Source organism: Bombina bombina, chromosome 6 (assembly GCF_027579735.1).
Source record: "Bombina bombina isolate aBomBom1 chromosome 6, aBomBom1.pri, whole genome shotgun sequence".
Lineage (NCBI taxonomy): Eukaryota > Metazoa > Chordata > Amphibia > Anura > Bombinatoridae > Bombina > Bombina bombina.
Window position 1 is genome coordinate 989,288,890 of NC_069504.1, and position 27,606 is coordinate 989,316,495.

At 39.2% G+C, this 27,606-nt stretch overlaps 1 protein-coding gene across 1 annotated transcript in view; it reads left to right on the plus strand.

The window, feature by feature from the left end:
- The window catches only part of MYOZ3 (myozenin 3), an 87,740-nt gene extending 63,929 nt beyond the window's left edge, over positions 1–23,811 (plus strand). Inside the window, exons 4-6 of the mRNA XM_053718667.1 lie at positions 11,571–11,787; positions 12,124–12,301; positions 20,811–23,811. Of these exons, the coding sequence (XP_053574642.1) occupies positions 11,571–11,787; positions 12,124–12,301; positions 20,811–20,997 (582 nt within the window). The 3' untranslated portion in view covers positions 20,998–23,811. The remainder of the gene's footprint in view (positions 1–11,570; positions 11,788–12,123; positions 12,302–20,810) is intronic.
- The last annotated feature ends 3,795 nt before the right edge of the window (positions 23,812–27,606 follow it).

The window sequence follows — 27,606 nt, forward strand, 5'->3', positions numbered from 1 at the left end:
CCTGCTAAGAGATTCTTTTCTTTCCCAGTTGACACAGCAAGGCTCAGCATTTCTGAAATGTGTTTCAGATCTAGAGTTGGCTGGAGTATTTATGCCAGTTCCAGTTCTGGAACAGGGGCTGGGGTTTTATTTTGTCTCTTCATTGTACCAAAGAAGGTCAATTCCTTCAGACCAGTTCTGGATCTATCATTATTGAATCGTTATGTTAGGATACCAACATTCAAGATGGTTACTGTAGGACTATCCTGCCTTTTGTTTAGCAAGGGCATTATATGTCTACAATAGATTTACAGGATGTGTATCTGCATATTCCGATTCATCCAGATCACTTTTAGTGTCTGAGATTCTCTTTTTAGACAAGCATTACCAGTTTTGTGGCTCTACTGTTTGGTCTAGCCTCAGTTCCAAGAATTTTTTTCAAAGGTTCTCGGTGCCCTTCTTCTGTAATCAGAGAATAGGGTTTTGGTATTTCCTTATTTGGACGATATCTTGGTACTTGCTCAGTCTTCTCATTTTCGAAGAATCTCATACGAATCGACTTGTGTTGTTTCTTCAAGTTCATGGTTGGAGGATCAATTTACCATTCAGTTCATTGATTCCTCAGACAAGGGTAACCTTTTTAGGTTTCTAGATAAATTCAGTGTCTATGACTCTGTCCTTGTCAGACAAGAGAAGTTTAACATTGATATCAGCTTGTCAAAACCTTCAGTCACAATCATTCCCTTTGGTAGCCTTATGCATGGAAATGTTGGGTCTTAGGACTGCCGCATCAGATGCGATCTCCTTTGCTCGTTTTCACATGCGACCTCTTCAGCTCTGTATGCTGAACCAATGGTGCAGGGATTACTCAAAGATATATCAATTAATATCTTTAAACCGATTTTACGACACTCTCTGACATGGTGGACAGATCACCATCGTTTAGTTCAGGGGGCTTCTTTGTTCTTCCGACCTGGACTATAATCTCAACAGATTCAAGTCTTACAGGTTGGGGAGCTGTGTGGGGGTCTCTGACGGCACAAGGGGTTTGGGAATCTCAGGAGGTGAGATTTCCGATCAATATTTTGGAACTCCGTGCAATTTTCAGAGCTCTTCAGTCTTGGCCTCTTCTGAAGAGAGAGTTGTTCATTGTTTTCAGATAAGACAATGTCACAACTGTGGCATACATCAATCATCAAGGAGGGACTCACAGTCCTCTGGTTATGAAAGAAGTATCTCGAATTTTTGTTTGGGCGGAATCCAGCTCCTGTCTAATCTCTGCGGTTTATATCCCAGGTATGGACAATTGGAAAGCGGATTATCTCAGTCGCCAAACGTTGCATCCGGGCGAATGGTCTCTTCACCCAGAGGTATTTCTTCAGATTGTTCAAATGTGGGAACTTCCAGAAATAGATCTGATGGCTTCTCATCTAAACAAGAAACTTCCCAGGTATCTGTCTAGATCCCGGGATCTTCAGGCGGAGGCAGTGGATGCATTTTCACTTCCTTGGAAGTATCATCCTGCCTATATCTTTCCGCCTCTAGTTCTTCTTCCAAGAGTAATCTCCAAGATTCTGAAGGAATGCTCGTTTGTTCTGCTGGTAGCTCCGGCATGGCCTCACAGGTTTTGGTATGCGGATCTTGTCCGGATGGCCTCTTGCCAACCGTGGACTCTTCCGTTAAGACCAGACCTTTTGTCTCAAGGTCCTTTTTTCCATCAGGATCTGAAATCCTTAAATTTAAAGGTATGGAGATTGAACGCTTGATTCTTGGTCAAAGAGGTTTCTCTGACTCTGTGATTAATACTATGTTACAGGCTCGTAAATTTGTATCCAGAGAGATATATTATAGAGTCTGGAAGACTTATATTTCTTGGTGTCTTTCTCATCATTTTTCTTGGCATTCTTTTAGAATACCGAGACTATTACAATTTCTTCAGGATGGTTTAGATAAGGGTTTGTCCGCAAGTTCCTTGAAAGGTCAAATCTCTGCTCTTTCTGTTCTTTTTCACAGAAAGATTGCTGTTCTTCCTGATATTCATTGTTTTGTACAAGCTTTGGTTCGTATAAAGCCTGTCATTAAGTCAATTTCTCCTCCTGGAGTTTGAATTTGGTTCTGGGGGCTCTTCAAGCTCCTCCATTTGAACCTATGCATTCATTGGATATTAAATTACTTTCTTGGAAAGTTTTGTTCCTTTTGGCCATCTCTTCTACCAGAAGAGTTTCTGAATTATCTGCTCTTTCTTGTGAGTCTCCTTTTCTGATTCTTCATCAGGATAAGGCGGTGTTGCGAACTTCTTTTGAATTTTACCTAAAGTTGTGAATTCCAACAACATTAGTGGAGAAATTGTGGTTCCTTCATTATGTCCTAATCCTAAGAATTCTAAGGAGAAATCGTTGCATTCTTTGGATGTTGTTAGAGCTTTGAAATATTATGTTGAAGCTACGAAATCTTTCTGTAAGACTTCTAGTCTATTTGTTATCTTTTCCGGTTCTAGGAAAGGCCAGAAAGCTTCTGCCATTTCTTTGGCATCTTGGTTGAAATCCTTTATTCATCTTGCCTATGTTGAGTCGGGTAAAATTCCGCCTCAGAGAATTACAGCTCATTCTACTAGGTCAGTATCTACTTCCTGGGCGTTTAGGAATGAAGCTTCGGTTGACCAGATTTGCAAAGCAGCAACTTGGTCCTCTTTGCATACTTTTACTAAATTCTACCATTTTGATGTATTTTCTTCTTCTGAAGCAGTTTTTGGTAGAAAAGTTCTTCAGGCAGCGGTTTCAGTTTGAATCTTCTGCTTATGTTTTTTGTTAAACTTTATTTTGGGTGTGGATTATTTTCAGCAGGAATTGGCTGTCTTTATTTTATCCCTCCCTCTCTAGTGACTCTTGTGTGGAAAGATCCACATCTTGGGTAGTCATTATCCCATACGTCACTAGCTCATGGACTCTTGTTAATTACATGAAAGAAAACATAATTTATGTAAGAACTTACCTGATAAATTCATTTCTTTCATATTAACAAGAGTCCATGAGGCCCACCCTTTTTTGTGGTGGTTATGATTTTTTTATAAAGCACAATTATTCCAATTCCTTATTTTATATGCTTCGCACTTTTTTTCTTATCACCCCACTTCTTGGCTATTCGTTAAACTGATTTGTGGGTGTGGTGAGGGGTGTATTTATAGGCATTTTAAGGTTTGGGAAACTTTGCCCCTCCTGGTAGGAATGTATATCCCATACGTCACTAGCTCATGGACTCTTGTTAATATGAAAGAAATGAATTTATCAGGTAAGTTCTTACATAAATTATGTTTTTTTAAAAATACTATTAAAAGCAGGGGTACTTTCATGAAAATTTACATTGCACAGTAATTTTACAAATACTTACCTTTTTATTCAGCAATGCCGGATTGCCGATCCCCCGCCCTCAGTTCCTCTGTACATACGTCATCATTGACGAAACCGGCTTCCTACAATCATTGCTTCCCCCCAGAGCATCCATCTCGTGAGGCCACGCTGTGATTGGAGGAAGCCTATTTCATCATTCCTATGTAACTACAGCAGAAGAAGCAGGTGGGGGATCAGCGATCCGGCTTTGCACAAGAGAAAGGTAAGTTTTTGTAAAACTACACTGCAATGTAAACTTTCATAAATACAAGTGCCCCTGCTTTTAATAGTATTTTTAAAAACCGGCACTAATTTATGAAAATTTACATTCACATTAAGCATCTCTGCTGGTGTGGTATTTACTAATCTACTAATCTTTCAGTAAATTGTAAGACACGTGGCTATTTCACTTTATAGTTATTTTGTCTTTCAAAATTCATTAAAATTTATTCCGAAAATTTTAGAAAATTATTAAATCATTAGCTTCTGTAAGAATGAATGATCCCTTGGAAATTTAACATGTATACATATGTAAACATTTACATCAATTTAGATTTTATTGTAATTTAGACTTACTACTAATGCAATATATATATATATATATATATATATATATATATATATACACACTGCTCAAAAAAATGAAGGGAACACTAAAATAACACATCCTAGATCTGAATGAATAAAATATTCTAATTAAATACTTTGTTCTTTACATAGTTGAATGTGCTGACAACAAAATCACACAAAAATTAAAAAATGGAAATCAAAATTTTCAACCCATGGAGGTCTGGATTTGGAGTCACACTCAAAATTAAAGTGGAAAAACACACTACAGGCAGATCCAACTTTGATGTAATGTCCTTAAAACAAGTCAAAATGAGGCTCAGTAGTGTGTGTGGCCTCCACGTGCCTGTATGACCTCCCTACAACGCCTGTGCATGCTCCTGATGAGGTTGCGGATGGTCTCCTGAGGGATCTCCTCCCAGACCTGGACTAAAGCATCCACCAACTCCTGGACAGTCTGTGGTGCAAAGTGAAGTTGGTGGATGGAGCGAGACATGATGTCCCAGATGTGCTCAATTGGATTCAGGTCTGGGGAACGGGAGGGCCAGTCCATAGCATCAATGCCTTCATCTTGCAGGAACTGCTGACACACTCCAGCCACATGAGGTCTAGCATTGTCTTGCATTAGGAGGAACCCAGGGCCAACCGCACCAGCATATGGTCTCACAAGGGGTCTGAGGATCTCATCTTGATACCTAATGGCAGTCAGGCTACCTCTGGCGAGCACATGGAGGGCTGTTCGGCCCCTCAAAGAAATGCCACCCCACACCATTACTGACCCACTGCCAAACTGGCCATGCTGGAGGATGTTGCAGGCAGCAGAACGTTCTCCACGGCGTCTCCGGACTGTCACGTCTGTCAAATGTGCTCAGTGTGCTCCTGCTTTCATCTGTGAAGAGCACAGGGCGCCAGTGGCGAATTTGCCAATCTTGGTGTTCTCTGGCAAATGTCAAACGTCCTGCACGGTGTTGGACTGTAAGCACAACCCCCACCTGTTGACGTTGGGTCCTCATACCACCCTCATGGAGTCTGTTTCTGACCGTTTGAGCAGACACATGCACATTTGTGGCCTGCTGGAGGTCATTTTGCAGGGCTCTGGCAGTGCTCCTCCTGTTCCTCCTTGCACAAAGGCGGAGGTAGCGGTCCTGCTGCTGGGTTGTTGCCCTCCTACGGCCTCCTCCACGTCTCCTGATGTACTGGCCTGTCTCCTGGTAGCACCTCCATGCTCTGGACACTACGCTGACAGACACAGCAATCCTTCTTGCCACAGCTCGCACTGATGTGCCATCCTGGATGAGCTGCACTACCTGAGCCACTTGTGTGGGTTGTAGACTCCGTCTCATGCTACCACTAGAGTGCAAGCACCACCAGCATTCAAAAGTGACCATAACATCAGCCAGAAAGCATAGGAACTGAGAAGTGGTCTGTGGTCACCACCTGCAGAACCACTCCTTTATTGGGGGTGTCTTGCTAATTGCCTATAATTTCCACCTGTTGTCTATCCCATTTGCACAACAGCATGTGAAATTGATTGTCACTCAGTGTTGCTTCCTAAGTGGACAGTTTGATTTCACAGAAGTGTGATTGACTTGGAGATACATTGTGTTGTTTAAGTGTTCCCTTTATTTTTTTGAGCAGTGTATATATATATATATATATATATATATATATATAGTTGTGATCAAAAGTTTGCACACACTGGCAGAAATCGTGAACTTCAATCTGATTGGCTGATTCACCCAATCAGATTTTTCTTACCTTAATTCCGATTGGCTGATAGAATCAGCCAATCGGAATTCGAGGAACACCATCTTGGATCGCGTCCCTTAAAGGAACCGTCATTCGTCGTTAGTCCATCGGTTGAAGAGGATGGCTCCGCGTCGGCTCTATGGAAGATGGCTCCGCTCCGCTCCGGATGGATGAAGATAGAAGATCCCGCTTGGATGAAGACTTCTACCGGATGGAGGACCTCTTCTTGCCCCGCTTGGATGAAGACTTCTACCGGATGAAGGACCTCTTCTTGCCCCGCTTGGATGAAGACTTCTACCAGATGAAGGACCTCTTCTTGCTCTGCTTGGATGAAGAATTCGGCTCGGCTGGGTGAAGACGACTCAAGGTAGGGAGATCTTCAGGGGGTTAGTGTTAGGTTTATTTAAGGGGGGTTTGGGTGGGTTAGAGTAGGGGCATGTGGGTGGGGGGTTTTAATGTTGGGGGGTTGTATTTTTATTTACAGGTAAAAGAGCTGATTACTTTGGGGCAATGCCCCGCAAAAAGCCCTTTTAAGGGCTGGTAAAAGAGATGATTACTTTGTAATTTAGAATAGAGTAGGGCATTTTATTATTTTGGGGGGCTTTTTTATTTTATTTGGGGGCTTAGATTAGGTGTAATTAGTTTAAACTTCTTGTATATTTTTTTTATTTTCTGTAATTTAGTGTTTGTTTTTTTGTATTATAGATTAGTTTATTTAATTGTATTTTAGTTTAGCTAATTGTAGGTAATTTATTTAATTAATTTATTGATAGTGTAGTGTTAGGTGTATTTGTAACTTAGGTTAGGATTTATTTTACAGGTAATTTTGTAATTATTTTAACTAGGTAGCTATTAAATAGTTATTAACTATTTAATAGCTATTGTACCTAGTTAAAATAAATACAAAGTTGCCTGTAAAATAAATATAAATCCTAAAATAGCTACAATGTAAATATTAGTTATATTGTAGCTATATTAGGGTTTATTTTATAGGTAAGTATTTAGTTTTAAATAGGAATAATTTATTTAGTTATAGTACATTTATTTGAATGTATTTAAATTATATTTAACTTAGGGGGGTGTTAGGGTTAGGGTTAGACTTAGGTTTAGGGGTTAATAACTTTATTATAGTAGCAGCGACGTTGGGGGCAGCAGATTAGGGATTAATATTTGTAGGTAGGTGGCAGCGATGTTAGGGAGGGCAGATTAGGGGTTAATAAAATGTATTATAGTGTTTGCGAGGCAGGAGTGCGGCGGTTTAGGGGTTAATACATTTATTATAGCGGCGGCGAGGTCCGGTCGGCAGATTAGGGGTTAATAAGTGTAGGTAGGTGGCGGCGACGTTGGGGGGGGGGCAGATTAGGGGGTAATAAATATAATATAGGTGTCAGCGATGTTGGGGGCAGCAGATTAGGGGTTAATAAATATAATATAGGTGTCGGCGATGTTGGGGGCAGCAGATTAGGGGTTCATAGGGATAATGTAGGTGGCGGCGGTGTCCGGAGCAGCAGATTAGGGGTTAATAGTATAATGCAGGTGGCGATGATGTTGGGGGCAGCAGATTAGGGGTTAATAAGTGTAAGAATAGGGGTGTTTAGACTCGGGGTTCATGTTAGGGTGTTAGGTGCAGACTTAGAAAGTGTTTCCCCACAGGAAACAATGGGGCTGCGTTAGGAGCTGAACGCTGCTTTTTTGCAGGTGTTAGGTTTTTTTTCAGCCAGCTCAGCCCCATTGTTTCCTATGGGGATATTGTGCACGAGCACGTTTTTCCAGCTTACCTCTACCGTAGGCAACGCTGGTATTGAGGGTTGAAGTGGAGCTAAATTATGCTCAACGCTCCAGTTTCTGAGGCTAACGCAGCCATTCAGACAACTCTAAATACCAGCGTTGTCTTAAGGGTGCGCTGGAAAAAAAAGCAGCGTTAGCACCGCGGGTTTTTACCGACAAAACTCTAAATCTAGACCATAGAGATTGTGTTTCAACTGGATAGTGAATGGTTTATTAAATACTTGTCCTACGCTGAAGAGGTTTAACCTAAACTTTTTAAAATATTGATATTTAAAATATTGATATTTCAAACTCCAACTGAGTGAAAATATATACAGTATTATAAACTTAGGATTTTAAGGGGCACAAAACTTTCTATGATTGCAAAATGTTTTATTATGCATGAAACTTGCAAGCTGTGGCCATCAGCTCCTATATAAAGTCCAATTTGGTACCACCCAATAGGTTAAGCATTGGGAGGAGCTGAAAAATGGTTTTAGTGAATAAGTTGTCAATGAATTCCAAAAGTTTTTGCACTTGGTGTGCACAGTATTACCTTATTGCAAGATAGTTGAACAGTCTTGTACCTTTAACACGTAACTTTGAGTAAAAAAAGAACAAGGTTGGGGCGGAGCCATCAACCAAGCATGGAGGACGTGTTTCAAAGAGCTAAGGAGAAATGTATCTAATATAACGGCTAATCGGAGCTAAACTTCAGCAGCTCTTCCTAAGAACAATCCTCTGAAAGTAGGATCACCCCTACAATGTTAATTGACCTCCACACTTTGGTTTTATGCCAGTTTATACCCCTGACTCTGATAGCAGACTAGGAAAGGCCCAGGCTTATGAGGCCTTCTACTGATTTGACTTCTAATATGGAGGTGGCCTCGTCGACCATATATGAGGCTCTGCAGGAGCTCGCTATACAAATGACAGCTGGATATGAAGACATTACTGCCTGTTTAAGGATCGCTATGGCGCAACCGCTGTGTCCAATACAGGATAGTCTGGATAACACAAACCTTCCGACCTGTTCAGAACAACCTATTCTTTATGAGGCACAGGCAACGGAGACTATAGCAGATACTATGACTAAAATACCCCGTGTTACTAAGTGTCCTACATTGCTTCACAATGACTCTAAGCTAGAGGAATTGGCCGGCGCTGTGATATGGAAAGCTGAACTGCTACTCATGCAGAGGGAGTCCCTCATAGAATTCCGCCATCTGACCGCCTTCCCTAGCTCAAGAAATTTGGAGGAGACTATCCCGCCAGTTGGCCGAGCCGCATTCGATACCGCCGAAGAGTCCTCACATAGCACAGCGGCCACGTGGAACTACAACTGCGGCATTATGGAGCCAGAACCTACCTCTATACCAGCGCAGATACTGTCTCGCTTGCGCTGTCTCCTAGATCGTAGAGGGGCGACTGGCTTCCGCGGCTGGGGCTTGGAACTTCCTACTCTCCTGGCCTCCCGCGGAGGCCCTGTGTCTGGGCGGTCGAGAGATAGCTCACTCATTCTGAGTCCCACCTCGCCTTCCTTTTCACTCGCCATGGACAAGAGCCATCTGGTGCTGCAACACGAGCTGCAGGTACATGTGTGTCAGACATCGGATCTTAAAACCGGAGTGGGGTAAAGAAAGATTTATTTATTCATTTTTTTCCAGCTGCTATAAGATACTGGAATATGATTAATCCGCAACTGTATTTAGACTTCTAGCCATTGACCTGTAACAAGCTGCAGCAGATTTTACCATAGCCATTACCCTTACATTAAATAAAACAAGGAGGAGAGTCGCTCTACCAACCAGTCATGAGGTCTGCATTAAGACAGACATTAGGTAATATCTCCTAAGACTTTCTGCTCATTAACGAAGTTCTACCTTGGGACACTGATCTTAAATTCACCACTCAGATGACGACTGCTGGATCTGATGTCTGATCCTTAAAGGAGTGCGACCCCCATTGTCAGTTGAGGGTTGTATAGTGTGTGTGCCTTCTCACAAGATTCAGATTTTCTTTACAGATGGTGTTTATATTAAAGGGTGCCTAGCTTCTACCGTGTATCCTAAACCACCTGACACATAGGTGCTGCCAGAGAACTCCATTATATGCTTTTTACACTTTCCAGTTTGATGGTATAATCTGTGCAGCACAGAGTAAACTGTCTATTCTTGTTCTCACCAGCTTATTATATAGGACCTGTAATGTTCCTATTATGGCTTTACATAAAGACTAGGCAAATAGTTCATATACAGCTTGCTTCTTTTTTTTTTGCAGGTCATAAATATAATTTATATGAAGATTTAATGTTCAGATATTCCAATGTTATAGTGAAGTACTTTTTTCTTGAAGGGTTCAGCTTGATTGTTAGCCTAGCCTAACAAAATATGGTTAGGGAAAACTGTCATAGCTTATTCGTACTATACATTTAGTAGGTAGTTAGTTTTAAAAACATATCCCTGTTTATATAGATATGCATTGCCTAAAATGTTAAGTTTTTTTTTTTACTGAGTTATAGGAATAGTTATGTTATAACCTAATCTAGGCAGCTTCAAACTATGGGAACAGAATTGTATTAGACTCCAGATAGGAGATTTGAAAAGAAATAGATAGCTTGAAGAAAAATGGATCATGCCTTCTATCCTTATTTGTTAAGCTGATAATATTTGCTTCATCTCCCCGACGGCATCATTCATATGGTGCCATGCTAAGAACATTGAGGCCATGCACCTGTGGAATGTGGAGGAACTTTCACCATCTTATATATAAGCTAGATGAAATTTGTGCTTTAAAGTTATAACTGTATCGTTTAATACTTTCTTCTATACATATATGCCTGCTCAGGCGCCATTAAGCGTCCAGTTTAGTGACATAAAGAAGTTCTTTGCTAAATGTCTTAGGTATATAAAGAATTAACATTATGTGTGCTAGCGTAGCTAGGGGCGCAGCATCTGTTATTATGTTACTAGATGAGCTGACATATTGCTTAATATCATTTTGACAACTATATTATATGTTCGTATGTATAGTAATGTTATTTATGCTGCCTAATATTCTTCTTTAGGGAAGTATTGCTTATATCATTCTCAGAGAAGATGGCTCTGATCTGTTTGTATTTCCCTGAGTTGTCCCATTTCACATATAGCCTTTTAGCACTTTGCCTCTTACAAGTTATCAGATTTGTACTGAGCTTTCGGATAGTTAAAATAGGTCAGACGGCAATATTTAAGCACTAGATATGAATCTATGAAGTCACACTCGTTTCGGGTTTAGGCCTCAGGCCCAGATCCCAACTAGCTCCCACATGGTAGCAGAGTCATACTATCTATTATGTACAGCATATTCAGGTAAGCTACCTACAGAAACTAGTTTAGATAGCTAACATTTGGTCTTGCATTTTTATGTTTTGATTCGCTTGTTTTAACACAAAGTATGTTTTATAAACAACAGTTCAACAGGTACTATAAAATACCCAGAGAGGTTCCTTAATGCAAAATATATTTATATATATTTACATGTTTTCATATCATCTACTATAACATATTCTGTCATGACTTCTTATGATGTCATTGGCACTTTATTACTGAACTAGAGTCATAGGAACTTTATTTCTGTTACCTCCGCCCCCCCCCCCTCCCTCCCCTCCCTTTTTTTCCCCCTTTCTTCCATGCTCCGAGCGGTGCTTACCCGCTGACTTGTTCCCTACTTCCCCCCAACTATCATAAAGCCCAAAAGCGGCTATTCTCCAGACTAGTATACCGATTCATTTACTATACCTAAAAGGGTCCATGAGTGGCCTTCTAATTAGTCTGTCAAATTAAGATCGAAAAATTATAAAATAGAGGTTTGATTAGCATCGCTCTCCTATATTTGTACACTGTTTTGCAATTGTTTTCGTTCTATATATGTTGACATGTTTACTATTGGCAATATGAGGTGATGTTTGTTTTCTTTTCTTATGTTTGTTTCATAAAACCTCAATAAAAATGATTCAAAAAAAAAAAAAAAGCGTTTCTTTCTGGATTCATAAATAAAATATTATTTTAAACATAAAAAAAAAAAAAAAAAAAAAAAAGAACAAGGTTTCTTTGCACCTGATGCTTACTTTTACTTTGTCAGTCTAACTTTCAGCAAGGTGTCAATATAAACGCATCCCAGTCTGGCCAAACAATGAGCAACTGCACAGGAGGCTCTGAGGGAGTTGGTGGTAAACAGACATTTCACTCTGAGATCCAAATAAGTCAAGGTGGCAACAGAAACCCACCAAATGTACCTAAGAAGTCTGCCAAAGTCTTACAGATGAAGATGTCCTTGAACCCAGGTGCAATCGCCCCAGGTACTGTATAGTTACTGAAAATCTAAAACTAAAAACAGCATCAAAATAAAATATAGCTCTGGGCACATGAAGACATTTTAAATCTCTGTTTTTAAAGCTGTTTGTACCTTAATATTTAAGTTTGCTATAAAAAAAAAAAATGTTGTGCTAATGATCTAAATCTTGTAAATTGCAATGTAATGATTGTAATAATTATGGGGTTTTTTTTCTTCTTTGCCAATCTGATTATGCATTTTGTCTACCAGTTTAGTTTTGTTGAATGTATTCCATATCAATGATGTCAGTATTTCACATGTAGGTAACCTTCTCTGATCCTCTCTGCCCTCTTATTTAAAGGTTACCCAGGTCCATTGACAGGTGTCCCCTATGAGAAGTTTAATAGCACAGCCATCCCTAAATCATACCGATCACCATGGATTGAGTACCAAAACGAAGAGCAGATAATACACAGACTTGAGGAAGTGAAGAATCCTCCAGAGATACCCCTTAATGTTTCATACCGCAGCTACAACAGGTTGGTGCAGCCCATAAGCTTATGGCTTATGCGATTGTTATTTACAGTAGTAGCCACCAATCAGCAAGCGCTACCCAGAGTTCTGAACCAAAAATGGGCTGGCGCCTATGCTTACATTCTTGATTTTTCAAATAAAGATACCAAGATAATGAAGAAAAATTGATAATAGGAATAAATTAAAAAGTTTCTTAAAACTTCTATCTGAATAATGAAATTTTAATTTTGACTAGACTATCCCTTTAAGATATTTATTAGGCATGGGATATGATTACTGGAAATTAATGTTAGGTTGAATAGAACAAAATGTTAATCATATTAGTGTCCCTAACTTAAACCCCTTGTTGCTAACATTGTACCCAGTCCTTAGGTGTTGCCAGTTTCCCTCCTTAAAGGGACACTCAGGTTAAATTAAATGTTCATGATTCAGATACAGCATGTAATTTTAAACAACTTTCCAATTTACTTCCATTAAAAAAAATGTGCACAGTCTTTTATATTTACACTTTTTAAATCACCAGATCCTACTGAGCATGTGCAAGAATTCACAGACTATACGTATATGCATTTGTGATTGGCTGATTGCTATCACATGGTACAAGGGGAGTGGAAATATACATAACTTTGAAATTTGTTATAAAAAAATCTACTACTTATTTGAAGTTCAGACTAAGTGCTACTGCATTGTCTTGTTATCATGCATTTGTTGATTATGCAAATCTAATTTGTTGACTGGTCCTTTAAACATATAAGACATCCAGAGGGTTGCCAGGGAAGGCTAGTAGGTAGAATATACCTCAGTTTCAACCTTCCTAATAAAAACTGCCACATATATTTCTTTCTAATGACACAATGAGTCCATGGATCATCTAATTACTATTGGGAATATCACTCCTGCCCAGCAGGAGGCGGCAAAGAGCACCACAGCAAAAGCTGTTAAATATCACCTAAGAGAAAAATAGTTGTGTCTACTGAACTAAAAGAACACAGTAATGTGCCTACCCACTGATCGTACTTCTCACTGGTTGCAATCAAAACTAGAAAAAAGATATAAATAAGGATGTGGGTGGTGTCTCTGGGCCTACTGTGTACAAAATGATTAATCTTGAGATCAAATTATTAAAAAGAGATCAAAATAATATAATAAATATCAACCCCTTTGGAATAATACGCAAATTTAAATGCAAATATATACCATAAAAATGTATTAGTAAAAATCAATCAGAATATGATTATTTATATACACAACTTGGTTAAATAAAATTATGACACCGGTGTCTATATCTATTTTAAACATATAAAAACATAATTTGTCATAAATAAATATCTATAAGCGTTGATAAATAAAAACACCAACTTTCTGGCAGTGGCTATAATTCACCTATCATAGGTATCAATTTGTTATTCATTCTTGAGAGATAACTTGAAAGACTGAATATATCTAAGCTAGATTATGGAGCGGTTAATAAGCTGTGTAAAAAAGTCTCTTTCGTGTACAAAGTGAATTCATTAGTTGGAGTCACAATGGGTAATATGTATTTTTCTCTTTTTTATATATTAAAGTGCAATATTTTCATAGACCTTTAGTTTAGGCTGTCCCTTGAAATTAAGGATATTTGTTTACTCTTGGACATACGCATTACCCATACATATTACCCATTGTGACTCCAACTAATGAATTCACTTTGTACACGAAAGAGACTTTTTTACACAGCTTATTAACCGCTCCTTAATCTACCTTAGATATATTCAGTCTTTCAAATTATCTCTCAAGAATGAATAACAAATTGATACCTATGATAGGTGAATTATAGCCACTGCCAGAAAGTTGGTGTTTTTATTTATCAACGCTTATAGATATTTATGACAAATTATGTTTTTATATGTTTAGAATAGATATAGACACCGGTGTCATAATTTTATTTAACCAAGTTGTGTATATAAATAATCATATTCTGATTGATTTTTACTAATACATTTTTATGGTATATATTTGCATTTAAATTTGCGTGTTATTCCCAAGGGGTTGAGATGTATTATCTTATTTTGATCTCTTTTCAATAATTTGATCTCAAGATTAATCACTTTGTACACAGTAGACCCAGAGGCGCCACACACATCCTTATTTATAACTGTTAAATATCACCTCCCTTCCCTCCAACCCCAGTCATTCTCTTTGCCTATGTTAGAGCAAGGAAGTGGTAAAGTTAGGTATTAGAAAAGATTCTTCAAGCAAGATTTTATTATTTTTTCCGCAGTGTAAGATTGTGCTGTTTTGTTCTAGGGTGTAGCCGTAGTCCATATCAGTCTCTTAAGTAGAGCAGTGGTAGCTTTCAAGCAATGGGAACTTGTGGGGTACAATCCTCACTGCGCCTCCCATATATTTATGCTGCCCTAACAGTTGAAGCCTGAGTAAAATTACTCAGTCTTTGTTTCTATCCATAGGTCCATGTAAGGGAACTGACCTCTCAAACCTAGTGAGCTGCCATGCTGCCTGGCAGAAGTCTTAAGGTAAGTGCTAACTTTAATTTTTTTCTGGAACACACATACAGAGAAAAAGATAGCACTTTCACATTCGATAATTTGGGGGACAATTCACATTCACCTATGATAGGGGAATGTTTATTAAGGGCAGCAGAGCAGGCACTGGGGACAAGGAGAATCTGGCTCAGTGATGGTGGTGGATTTTTTACTTTACTCCAGACGACTGTGATAATACATTTAGCTGATCAGGAGTTTCATGTTGTTATGCCCATGATGGGCGGAGTTAGATACGGCGGCAGTTTCCTATTGTGCACCTTTTTCTCTGGCCCTGTGTCACTTCCTGTGTTCCGCATTGGAAATCAGCTGCATCACAGATTAAGCAGCTTTGCGGTTACAGACCGTAATTGTTAAAAGATTGAGTCCGGATCAACTACAAGTCATATAATTCGTTAGTAGGCAGGCAGGTAAGCACCTCAGCAAGGCTAAGCTGAGGTGTAGAGTTGCCTTTGGGGCAATTGATTATTTCAAATGACAGAAAAATAAAGCAGTTATTTTTTTCGTTTAAAATTTAAAGAAACAGTAACGATTTTTTTGGGGGGGCTATTTTCTAAATAAAAATATCAGTTTTGTCTGTTTATTGGTTAATAAAGATGGACCAAGAAACCCTGCAAGATGTTACATGTTCTTTATGTTTTGATGCTAATGTATAACCACCAATCCCTTTCTGTTCCTCATGTAATTAAGAGAACTTTACATTACAGGGATAGACTTTTTCCTGAGCCAACATTGTCTAAGGTGTATACTGTTCAGGAGTCTTCTGACAATGTTCAAGATATGCCACAGCTTTCTCCTCAAGCATCCCAAAATTTAGCGTCCATACAGCCAGTTACCTTGCAAGACATTGCTTCCCTAATGTCATCAGCGGTATTTGATGCATTGTCTGTTTTTCCCATGCTGCAGGGAAAGCACAAGAGGAAATGTAATCAATCAGTGAATAAGGTTGCTGACACCGTAATGACTATTCCGAATGTTTCTTCCCAGAAACCTGAAGAGGAAGATACTTCGGTAGCATCTGAGGGTAAAATCTCAGACTCAGACAGTGTAATACCTTTAACTTATACTGAAGTTGTTTCTTTCAGGTTTAAGCTTGAACACCTCCATTTGTTACTTAAGGAGGTTTTAGCTACCCTGGATGACTCCGACACTACTGTCGTAGTCAATCCTAAGAAGTCTAGTAAACTTAACAAGTATTTTGACGTGCCTTCCATGGTGGAGGTATTTCCTGTACCAGATAGGGCTACAGAGATTATTGCTAAGGAATGGGAGAGACCAGGTATCCCTTTTTCTCCATCCACTATATTTAAAAAGATGTTTCCTATAGCAGACTCTATCAAGGAGTCTTGGCAGACGGTACCCAAAGTGGAAGGGGCAATTTCCATGCTAGCCAAGAAAACAACTATTCCTATAGAGGATAGTTGTTCCTTTAAGGATCCTATGGATAAGAAGTTAGAGGGGTTACTCAAGAAAATGTATGTACACCAGGGTTTACAATGGCAACCTGCGGTTTGTATTGCTACTGTCACTAGTGCGGCAGCATACTGGTTTGATGTGTTGTCTGATTCTATTCAGACAGACACTCCCCGCGAAGAAATCCAGGATAGGATAAAGGCCCTCAAGTTGGCCAACTCCTTTATCAATGATGCTTCCCTTCAGGTTATTAAGCCGGGAGCTAAGATTTCTGGTTTTGCCGTACTGGCCTGCAGAGCTTTATGGTTAAAATCTTGGTCTGCGGATGTGTCATCTAAATCTAAACTTTTGACGATTCCTTACAAGGGAAAGACCTTGTTTGGGCCGGGTTTGACGGAAATAATTTCTGACATTACGGGAAGAAAGGGCCATTTCCTCCCTCAGGATAAGAGAAATAAACAAAAGGGACGCCAGAGTAATTTTTGTTCCTTTCAAAATTTTAAGGGAAAGCCTTCCTCTCCCTCTTCCAAGCAGGAGCAGTCCAAGACTTCCTGGAGGCCCAACCAGTCTTGGAACAAGGGGAAGCAATCAAAAAAGCCTGCTATTGAATAAAAAACAGCATCAAGGGCCTGTCCCCGATCCGGGGCCGGATCTTGTGGGGGGCAGACTTTCCTTCTTCGCTCAGGCTTGGGTTCGAGATGTTCAGGATCCCTGGGCAGTGGATATCGTGTCCCAGGGATACAAACTAGAGTTCAAGATCTTTCTTCCCAGGGGCAGGTTTCCGCTTTCAAGATTATCTGTAGACCAAAAGAGAGGCGTTCTTACACTGTGTTCGGGACCTCTCCGACCTGGGAGCGATAGTTCCTGTTCCAATGCAGGAACAGGGACTGGGGTTCTACTCCAATCTGTTTGAGGTTCCCAAAAAGGAGGGAACCTTCAGACCAATTTTAGATCTCAAGAGTCTAAACAAATTCCTCAGAGTGCTGTCCTTCAAGATGGAAACAATTCGTTCCATTCTTCCTTTGGTCCAAGAGAGTCAATTTATGACAACGGTAGATTTAAAGGACGTGTACCTGCATGTCCCCATCCACAGGGACCATCACAAGTTTCTGAGGTTTGCATTTCTAGACAAACACTTCCAGTTTGTGGCTCTTCCATTCGGACTTGCCTCAGCTCCCAGAATTTTCTCAAAGGTTCTGGGATCCCTGTTGGTATTGCTCCGATTGTGGGGCATTGCAGTTGCGCCTTATCTGGACGACATTCTGGTTCAGGCACCATCCTTTCAACAAGCAAGATCCCATGCGGAAATGTTGTTATCTTTCCTGCGATCTCCCGGATGGAAGATAAATTTGGAAAAGAGTTCCTTAGTCCCAACTACAAGGGTCATTTTCTTGGGAACCATAATAGATTCCTTATCAATGAAGATTTTACTGACAGAAGTCAGGAAATCAAAGATTTTCGATTCTTGCCTAGCGCTTCAGTCCTCTCCTCAGCCATCAGTGGCTCAGTGTATGGAGGTAATCGTTCTGATGGTAGCGGCAATAGACATCATCCCATTCGCCCGTTTCCACCTCAGACCTCTGCAGTTAAGCATGCTCAGTCAGTGGAACGGAGATTATGCAGATCTGTCTCCATGATTACAGCTGGAGCAGGAGACAAGGGATTCTCTTCTTTGGTGGTTGTCTCAGGATAATCTCTCCCAGGGAACCTGCTTTTGCAGGCCCTCTTGGGTGATTGTGACAACAGATGCCAGCCTTCTGGGATGGGGAGCAGTCTGGGGCTCAGGGAACATGGACTCGGTCAGAGTCTGTTCTACCCATAAACATTCTGGAGCTGAGAGCAATCTTCAATGCTCTTCTGGCCTGGCCTCAGTTAGCCTCGGCCCGGTTCATCAGATTCCAGTCAGACAACATAACTTCAGTGGCTTACATCAACCATCAGGGAGGAACTCTGAGTTCCTTGGCCATGACAGAGGTAGCCAAGATAATTCAGTGGGCGGAGACCTATAATTGCTGTCTGTCGGCAATCCACATCCCAGGAGTGGACAACTGGGAGGCGGACTTCCTGAGCAGGCAAACCTTTTACCCAGGGGAGTGGGAACTCCATTCGGAAGTGTTTTCCAGCCTGATTCTCAAATGGGGTCAGCTGGAATTGCATAATACCAAGCTTCCGAGGTACGGGTTGATGTCGAGGGACCCTTAGGCTGTACTGATAGATGCCATGACGGTACCTTGGAATTTCAGTCTTGCATACCTATTTCCTCCGTTTGCTCTTCCTCCTCGGGTCATTGCTCGAATCAAGTAGGAGAGGGCCACGGTAATCCTCATTGCACTGGCATGGCCTCGCAGGATTTGGTATGCAGACCTGGTGGACATGTCATCTCTTCCACCTTGGAGACTTCCATTGAGAAAGGACCTTCTACTTCAAGGGCTCTTCCTTCATCCAAATCTAGTTTCTCTGAAGCTGACTGCTTGGAGATCGAAGGCTTAATTTTATCCAAGCATGGATTTTCAGAATCGGTCTGTGACTAGAAAGATTTACCATAAGATATGGCATAAATATCTATATTGGTATGAATCTAAGGGCTACTCTTGGAGTAGAGTTAGGATTCCTAGAATTCTGTCCTTTCTCCAAGAAGGTTTGGAGAAGGGTTTATCAGCAAGTTCCCTAAAGGGTCTAATATATGCCTTGTCTATTTTGTTACATAAAAGTCTGGCGGATGCCCCAGACGTGCAATTGTTTTGTCAGTCCTTGGTCAGGATCAGGCCTGTGTTCAAGCCAGTTACTCCTCCCTGGAGTCTTAATTTAGTTCTTAAGGTTCTTCAAGGGGCTCCATTTGAGCCTATGCATTCCTTAGATATTAAGTTGTTATCTTGGAAAGTTTTGTTTCTTGTGCCCATTTCATCTGCTCATAGAGTGTCAGAGCTCTTGGCATTACAGTATGAGTCTCCTTACCTTATTTTTCATTAAGATAAGGTGGTTTTGTGTACTAAGTTAGGGTTTCTCCCTAAAGTAGTTTCAGACCGTAACATTAATCAGGAGATTGTTGTTCCTTCCTTGTGTCCTAATCCTTCTTCTCAAAAGGAACGGCTTCTGCACAATCTGGACGTGGTGCGTGCATTAAAATTCTATTTACAGGCGACTAAGGATTTTCAGCAGTCTTCTGCTCTATTTGTGGTATTCTCTGGGAAACGTAAGGGGCAGAAAGCTACGGCTACATCTCTTTCTTTGTGGCTGAAGATTATCATTCATTTTGCCTATGAAACTGCTGGACAGCAGCCTCCTGTGAGAGTTACGGCTCATTCTACAAGGGCTGTTTCCTCTTCCTGTGCATTCAAAAATGAAGCTTCTGTGGAACAGATTTGCAAGGCTCCTCTCTTCATACTTTTTAAAAATTCGATAAATTTGACACTTTTGCCTTGGCTGAAGCCTCTTTTGGGAGAAAGGTTCTTCAAGCAGTGGTGCCTTCCATTTAGGTTCCCTGTCTTGTCCCTCCCTAATCATCTGTGTACTCTAGCTTGGGTATTGATTCCCAATAGTAATTAGATGATCCGTGGACTCATTGTGTCATTAGAAAGAAAACACAATTTATGCTTACCTGATAAATTTATTTATTTCTTGACACGATGAGTCCGCCCGCCGTGTTCTTTTCGACAGGTTGTTGGTATGTTATAAACTTCAGACACCTCTGCATCTTGTTGCTTCCTTTCTCTCCTTTGCGTCAGTCGAATGACTGGGTTGGAGGGAAGGGAGGTGATATTTAACAGCTTTGCTGTGGTGCTCTTTGCCGCCTCCTGTTGGGCAGGAGTGATATTCCCAATAGTAATTAGATGATCCATGGACTCATTGTGTCAAGAAATAAATACATTTATCAGGTAAGCATAAATTTTGTTTTTTCACAGCTTAGTACTGATTTTTATCCCTTTGACAGCCTGTAACAAAGCAAAGTAATAAATAATCCCTTTGGCTGTCTACAACACTCATAGAGTAGTTTGTCTCCATATTCCTGCAATGGCATACCACTCTGGGATACTAGGGAGGAATGCCTGACAGCACAGTTGGGCTTTGCTGCACATGAAATAGGGCTTTAGCCATTAATAGCATGCAAAGTAACCCTGCTGTGATAAGAAAATGTCAGAATAATGGCTCAACATTTAAACAAACTAATATTGCAAACATTCCATCCTTCATTCCTAGCATTCCCTGCAAAAATGCTGTGTTCCAAAATGCATGGAGATAAACATATCAATTCATATAAGTATTAATGTCTTCCCTAGTCAATGGTGGCCATAAACCTCTTTAAAATAAACATCTACACAAGTGAATGCCCACCTCCAATAAAAGTGTTTAGCAGAACATTCTTAAACAAAAAATAAACCTTAAATATACAAATTTCCTAGTCCTAGTCTTTATTAGATTTCTTAAAAGTTCATTTCAGATATAAATAATTATGTCCCTTTTTAAAGGTATCACCTATGCATAACATTTTTGATCATTTTCTGCTGTTTTATCAAAGTACCCTCCTTTATCTTATCATTCAGTCATTCTTTTTTCTTTACAGAACACCTATCCCCTTTGGAAGTTTCTCTGTTTTTGATAGTTTATCAGCTCCAACTATATTTGAAGAACTACAAGCTCAAATAGAAGAATCAACAAGTGGACTGGAACTAATGTGTCAAAGGCCCAGCTTTAACCGTGCACCTCGTGGGTGGTCCATGAAATTTATACCAGAATCAGATGATCTGTAACAAAAATTTTTGTATCAAATCTGCACTTTGTTAAAAACATTGTAAAATGGAGAAATGCATTTGAAATTGATAATATTGCTTTCAGAATGTCTACATCTTTTAAAGGATTTTAATATTTTTGTGTCAATAACCAATACCATTGTCAAAAGTCTTAAAGGGACATAAAAGTAAATTTGTATTATTATCAGCAATTAAGCACTGATTGGTAAAAGATTTGCAGACACAACTTGTTTTAAAAAAAAATGTTTTACAGTTTAGGGACATACCCTTTTAGAAGCCTCTCGAGCATGTTTCATTTATAAACATATATAAATAAATTCATGTACTAACAAAGTAACATAGTAACATAGTAAATGTGGTTGGAAAAAGACCGTTTATGGGCCTTGAATATATTTATATAAAGTAATCATGTCACTTCTCATGCGCCTTTTTCTAAAGAAAACAGACCCAGTTTGGCTAGCCTCTCCTCATAGCTTAAATTATCCATTCCCCTTATTAGCTTTGTGGCCGTTCTCTGAACTTTTTCTAGTTCTGCAATATCTATTTTTGCGATCCCCAGAAATGCACTCCATACTCAAGGTGAGGTCTTACCAGGGATTTACATAGTGACAGAAAGATGTTAGAAAGTTATATTGGGCTGACATTTTAAATTAATGTACAAGTTCCCAAGCAGAATGATCAAATGCTAAATGAGAAATGTCTAAGGACAATGTGTATCTAGTGTCCATTATATTCTCTGATCTTTTAAAGTGACATATTACTCATATACACATTTCAAATGGTTCAGCAATTGGGTAATATGACCCTTTAAGAAAGAAAGGGAAAGCTCTATGGTTCTTATCTGCTGTTAGTACCAATTTCTTCATGTACATATGATCTCTACTTAATAAATCATCCACTTAGACCTTCAATTGTTTGGCATTATTAATTACAGCAAACCATACTTATGTTCCCCTATGCCAAATTAATAAGATAAGTAGTTACTAAAGAACAAGGAAGATTTAGACGTTTATACCATACACAAGGTTGGACTAGGCTGGGGACAGGGAGGCAATTGCCCCACGGCCGTCATCAGTGGAGGAATCAAGGCAGACAAAGCTCACCAGTCTGCTTAAGTCCCTAAATTTGGCTCTGCATTTGTCCCAGGCAGTGTTGTTAGTGAGAGAAATGGCATGCTGCACACAGGACAAAAGTATTTAGGGACTGGTGAGCTGCTTTAGTTCTGATTCCTCCAATGATGGCACCACGGGTAGCAATAATAAGGAGGAGGGCTCAGACATTGCAAGTACAACTAGGCTGCACCTCTTGGTATATGATCTTCATAATTAAACATTGCACATGAGTGCCATCATATTACCAGCTGTGGAAAGTAAAAATAACTATGTATATTGTTTCTAGCTAAATCACTATTACTTGCCCCTGTACCAAAAGTTGCCAGTCCTCCCCTGGTCATACGTATAAAAGAGCATTATTCAAACAAGCAAAGAAATATGTCTGCAGTGTAGGATAAAATTATTGATTTTAATTTTGAAGCTAACAGGAAGTACATGGCTATGCCCTAAGGACAGATTGCTCATTGGCTGATACGTTGGTGAAGAGTGAAAAGCCTCATAATAATATAACAACTAAATATATTACGATTCTCAATACAGCAACATTTAAAAAAAAAAAAAAAAAAATAGTAAATTGTAAAATGCTTTTTTTTAGGTGAAAAAAACTTGCTGCAAAAATAGTTAATTAATAACATTATTTTACTGTAACCAGAGAAAGGCTGATTTCAAATGACAATAAATGCCTAAAATATATTATGCTTATTAAAAATTTTAGATTAGATAGACGAGAGAGATAAAAAAAAATACATTTTGAAAATTGCTTATTGTAGATGCAAAGCAAGAAAAAAATACTTTAACAATGCCCCTTTAAGATTTAAATGCAGTGGTGTATAAGTTGAGACAGGTATGCTCATACTAGGGAAACCTGGATTTTGACTGAAAAGAGTTATTAGTAATGACAGAGAGAAAAATAAGTTTGCTGATCATATAAAGGAAAGCTATTATTTTCATATTTGTGTGCACAGGGAAAGCAAATTATTTTTTATACTTAAATTCATATTTTTCAAACAAAATCTACATATATGAACAATCCTGCCTGACATGTAAATGGTATCATAGTTGTGCAATGCTTTCTGAATTTTAGTCTGTAAAAATTGTTTTAACAGCTCATTACATTGCTTTTTGTGATATAATCCCTTAGTTCAGCTTTCAGAACAATATGGCTTCAGCCTGCATATAATAATAAATATGGGTGAATTGCTTAAAATTGTGTGCAATGTTCTTCTGAGTCTCCACTTAAAGTAACTGCAGCATATGACATAAATTGTAGGTTACATTTTCATCTCCCTAAAGAAATGCAGCCTTTTGTTTTATCTGGACAAAAATGCAATTTAAAATTGATGAGTGTATATGGCAGGAGCTATAAAACTGCTGCTGAACTTTCCCCTTGCTGTGTACAAAACCCTTTGCAAGAATAGCTGAGTAGTTCTTGCATGGAAGAAATATTTCTGCAGAGCAGCTTTTTATAGTTAGTGTTGTTATATATTGCTTCATGCACTCATTGGGACATAAAAGGAGTGCAAACGTACAAGCTATTTTAGAATTTAAGCATTGCTAGGTTATGCACGATCATTCGTGACTTGTAAAAAAGACTTGTATGGGCTTGTCAATTTAAACTGATACATGACCCGTGAAATTGAAAGACAACATGTAAATGAATTGTGATTAATAAACACTTATGGTCTTGACAACTATTGGAAAACTATTGAAAATATATATTTTTTTATTTGGAACTTGATATGATTCACTCAACACAGTGCTGCTCGCAGGTATGCCCTACTGAGCACAAATATGCAAGTTTTTTTAATATGTTCTCACAAAAAACCCACAGTAGTATATGTGTTATCAATATACAATATTATTATTAAAGCATAATAAACATATTTGTCAGGAATAAATGTTATTCATGTACATATTAATTGGCATGAGGTAACATTATAGTATATGCTTGAGATTTCCTGTTTTTCGTATGGTTTTATAAGATAAAACACGGCACAAACATTGTTGACAAAAAAAAAAATATATATATATATATATATAAATATATATATATATATATATATATATATATATATATATTTGTCTCTGAGTTCATTATAAAGCTTTCACTCCTGTTTGCAGTCATCCTCTTGATGGTTTATTGGCTTTTTTTTTATAAATTCAATAAATTCAAACTTTTTATAGATTTTGCAAGAAACAAAACATACAAGAAATTGACCCTCAAAGTGAGATTTTTCCAATTATACATACATATATATATATATATATATATATATATATATATATATATATATATATATATATATATATATATATATTTTAAATGTGTTGTGTATATTTTATTATATTAGATTGTATTAATGGTCACTGGATAATGGAAGAAATCTCAGTTTTATTGTTGGCAAAGGACAATTTTCCACATGTAGGACAAACAAAAATTGTTTATTCATAACAGGAGAATCTTTTTGGGTCTTCCCTGTCCCTATTCTAGGCCCTCACCGACTCAGCATACGTATTTCTCATAAATGAGTGATGATTATTATCCCTTGGCTACTAGTATCATTCAGTAGGGCTTTTTTTTTTTTTAGATTTCCGTTAGATGTCAGTAACACACAAAGAACATTGAGTATTTAAAACTCTTGAGTATTAGTACTGCAAACACAATGCTGGAAAACAAAGGAAAATATCTAAAATCAGCAATTATAAAATATTTCCCTCTTCATATTACAAACATGTGCGCCCTTAACTAGCCAAATAAAATGTGTGCAGTCTAATCAGCATTGTATCCTGGCTATTTCATTAATTTGGGGTTCAATAGCTACAGGCTTGGTCAAACATACAGAATGAGGTAATTAAAAAGTAGAGATCATACATTGATAAGCAATTAACAATTCTACAAAAGCATCATGTTACATATAAATCATTTATACTTCTGGTGGACAAAGAAAAGATCACTTTGTTTAAATTGAAATATACACTACTGTGTTTTAAGCAAATGTAAAAAAAATGCTGTAAACTAAGAATTCTTTCAAAAATAGAAATGTTTATTTATTTTTTTATCAATTATATTAATTAACAAAATGCAAAGTGAGTGAACAGAAGAAAATCTAAATCAAATCAACTTTTGGTGTGACCATCCATTGCCTTCAATACAGCATCAGTTCTTTTAGCTACACTTACACAGAGCTTTTAAGGAACTTGGCTATGGAATAAGAAAGCTATCAAAAAGGTAAGTGTGTGTGATTCTTTATCATTGTACATTAATTGAGGCATGTGACTAAAAATCTAAATTTACAAATATAATTTATTTTTTATTTTTTTAGGAAATACAATTTTTGTTTAGAATACAAATCTTTAATAACAAATACAATTTAGTTTTTGGAAGTACAATCTTTTTTGGAAATACAATTTTTTTTAATCCCACTTACAGCATGTGTCAGAACATTGTAAATGTCGTGCCGCGCCACACTAGCCGTTGCTAGGGACGCGGCACGACCTGTATGCTTATTGCGTAGGGGGGAGTCGGCTCCTCTCTGCATGCAGCGGTGACGTCATCGCTGCACGCTTTCTCCCTCAGAAACCGGTTAGGATCTCCTGTGGCGCGAATCCTGCACCTATGTAAGTAACTCAGTCATACCTATCACTGCCCAAGTATAGGTGTTACTTACTGTTCTCCTGGGTTGTGCTAATTTGTATGCTGGACTGTTATATTGTTGCTTAACCTTGCCTGTCTGACCACTCTGCCTGTTTAACCCTTAAACTGCTGGATTGAATTACTGTTGCCAAACCCTGCCTGCCTGACCATCCTAGTGGTTTACCTCTGGACTGCCTTACTGTTGCCGATCCCTGCCTGCCTGACCATCCTAGTGGTTTAACCCTGAACTACCTTTCTCTGGTTTCCTGTCTGTTGCCGCCAAGGACTGTCCTTCTTGTGGTAAGTGCCACTTATCTCATCTTGCAAACCTTCTCTGCTCTGGGATTTTCCCTATCATTCCATCTAGACGCTGGGATAACAAGACTACTGGCCAAGTTCGGTCTGATAGGGGAGTATCCCACAAGCATTACATTATACTTCGGCCATGATTAGGTGGCACAAGCAGTTTATCTACAGGGACAGATGTTGGGAACCCATACCACACAGTTGCAGAATATGGATTCCAAGCTAGAGGCTATTACCGCTCAACTCTCCTTACTAGTTACAGCGAGGAATACCGCTCCTGTTGTACCGCCAGTCTCTACTCCTAGTACTACGGCTTCTTCCTCTGCTTCTGGAAGTTTACCCCGGATAACATTGCCTGACAAGTATGAAGGTACTATGGATTGTAGGGGTTTTCTTAACCATTGCAGGCTGCACTCCCGCAATGATCCTCACACATTTCAGTCTCACCAGTCAAGGGTCACCTTTATCATTTCCTTACTGAAAGACAAGGCCCCAGCCTGGGTCTCTCCCCTTTTGGAGCAGAACGCTCCACTCCTGCATGAAGCTGATGATTTCATTTCTGCATTATCTTCTGTCTTTGGGACTTCTGGCCCTACCTCTGATGCAGAATTTTCTCTCCTGGACCTCCATCAGGGCAATAGAACTGTGGCACAATTTGCCATCGCGTTTCGCACCTTGGCACTTGAAACCACTTGGGATGGCAGTGCTCTCAAGGCAGCCTTTAGGAGGGGTCTGCATGAACGCATCAAAGATAAACTCACTTATCGTGACGTTCCTTCTTCTTTGGATGACTTTATATCACTTTGTATCAGTCTGGACTCTCGCTTCCAGGAGAGACAAGCCAAAAGAGACAGAACCAGGAGGCTCCTTCCTTCCCATCCTCCTATGCATCCAGCTTTGGCAGTATCCTCTACCCCTTTCTACAGCTTCAGTTACCCCAGTGGAGGAACCCATGTATCACTCCTCCTTCAAACCTTCAGAATCTAAAAGACAGAGAAGGAGATTGAGACTATGCTTTTATTGTGGGTGTAAAAGCCAATGACATTCGGCTGGGAAAAGTCAATGCTTAGGAGATAACACTGTGGTACTTCTAAGCATGATCACTACTAAATCCCCTCATTCCACTCAGATTCTGGTACCTGTAACCCTTACCTTCCTTCAGAATACAGTCCACACTCAAGCCTTCATTGATTCAGGGGCAGCTGGAAACTTTCTGGATCACCGTTTTATGATCCAAGCTGGCTTGCCTCTTCTGCATAAAAGACATTGACTCAAAATAACTACTCTGGATGGCACCCCCCCTTGGTTCAGGGTTGATCCATTTTGAGCACCCCTGACCCTGACTGTGGGCGTCCTTCATACCGAACAGCTGCAGTTCAAGGTCATTCATTCCCCAGCACAGCCTGTCATCCTTGGTCTTCCTTGGCTTCGGGTACACAATCCACAGTTCGACTGGGCTGAAGGACAACTGGCATCCTGGGGTACCTCCTGTTTCCACTCTTGCCTTGCTAAAGTCACTCCTCTGCCCCACATCCCCATAGCCAGTATACAGACTCC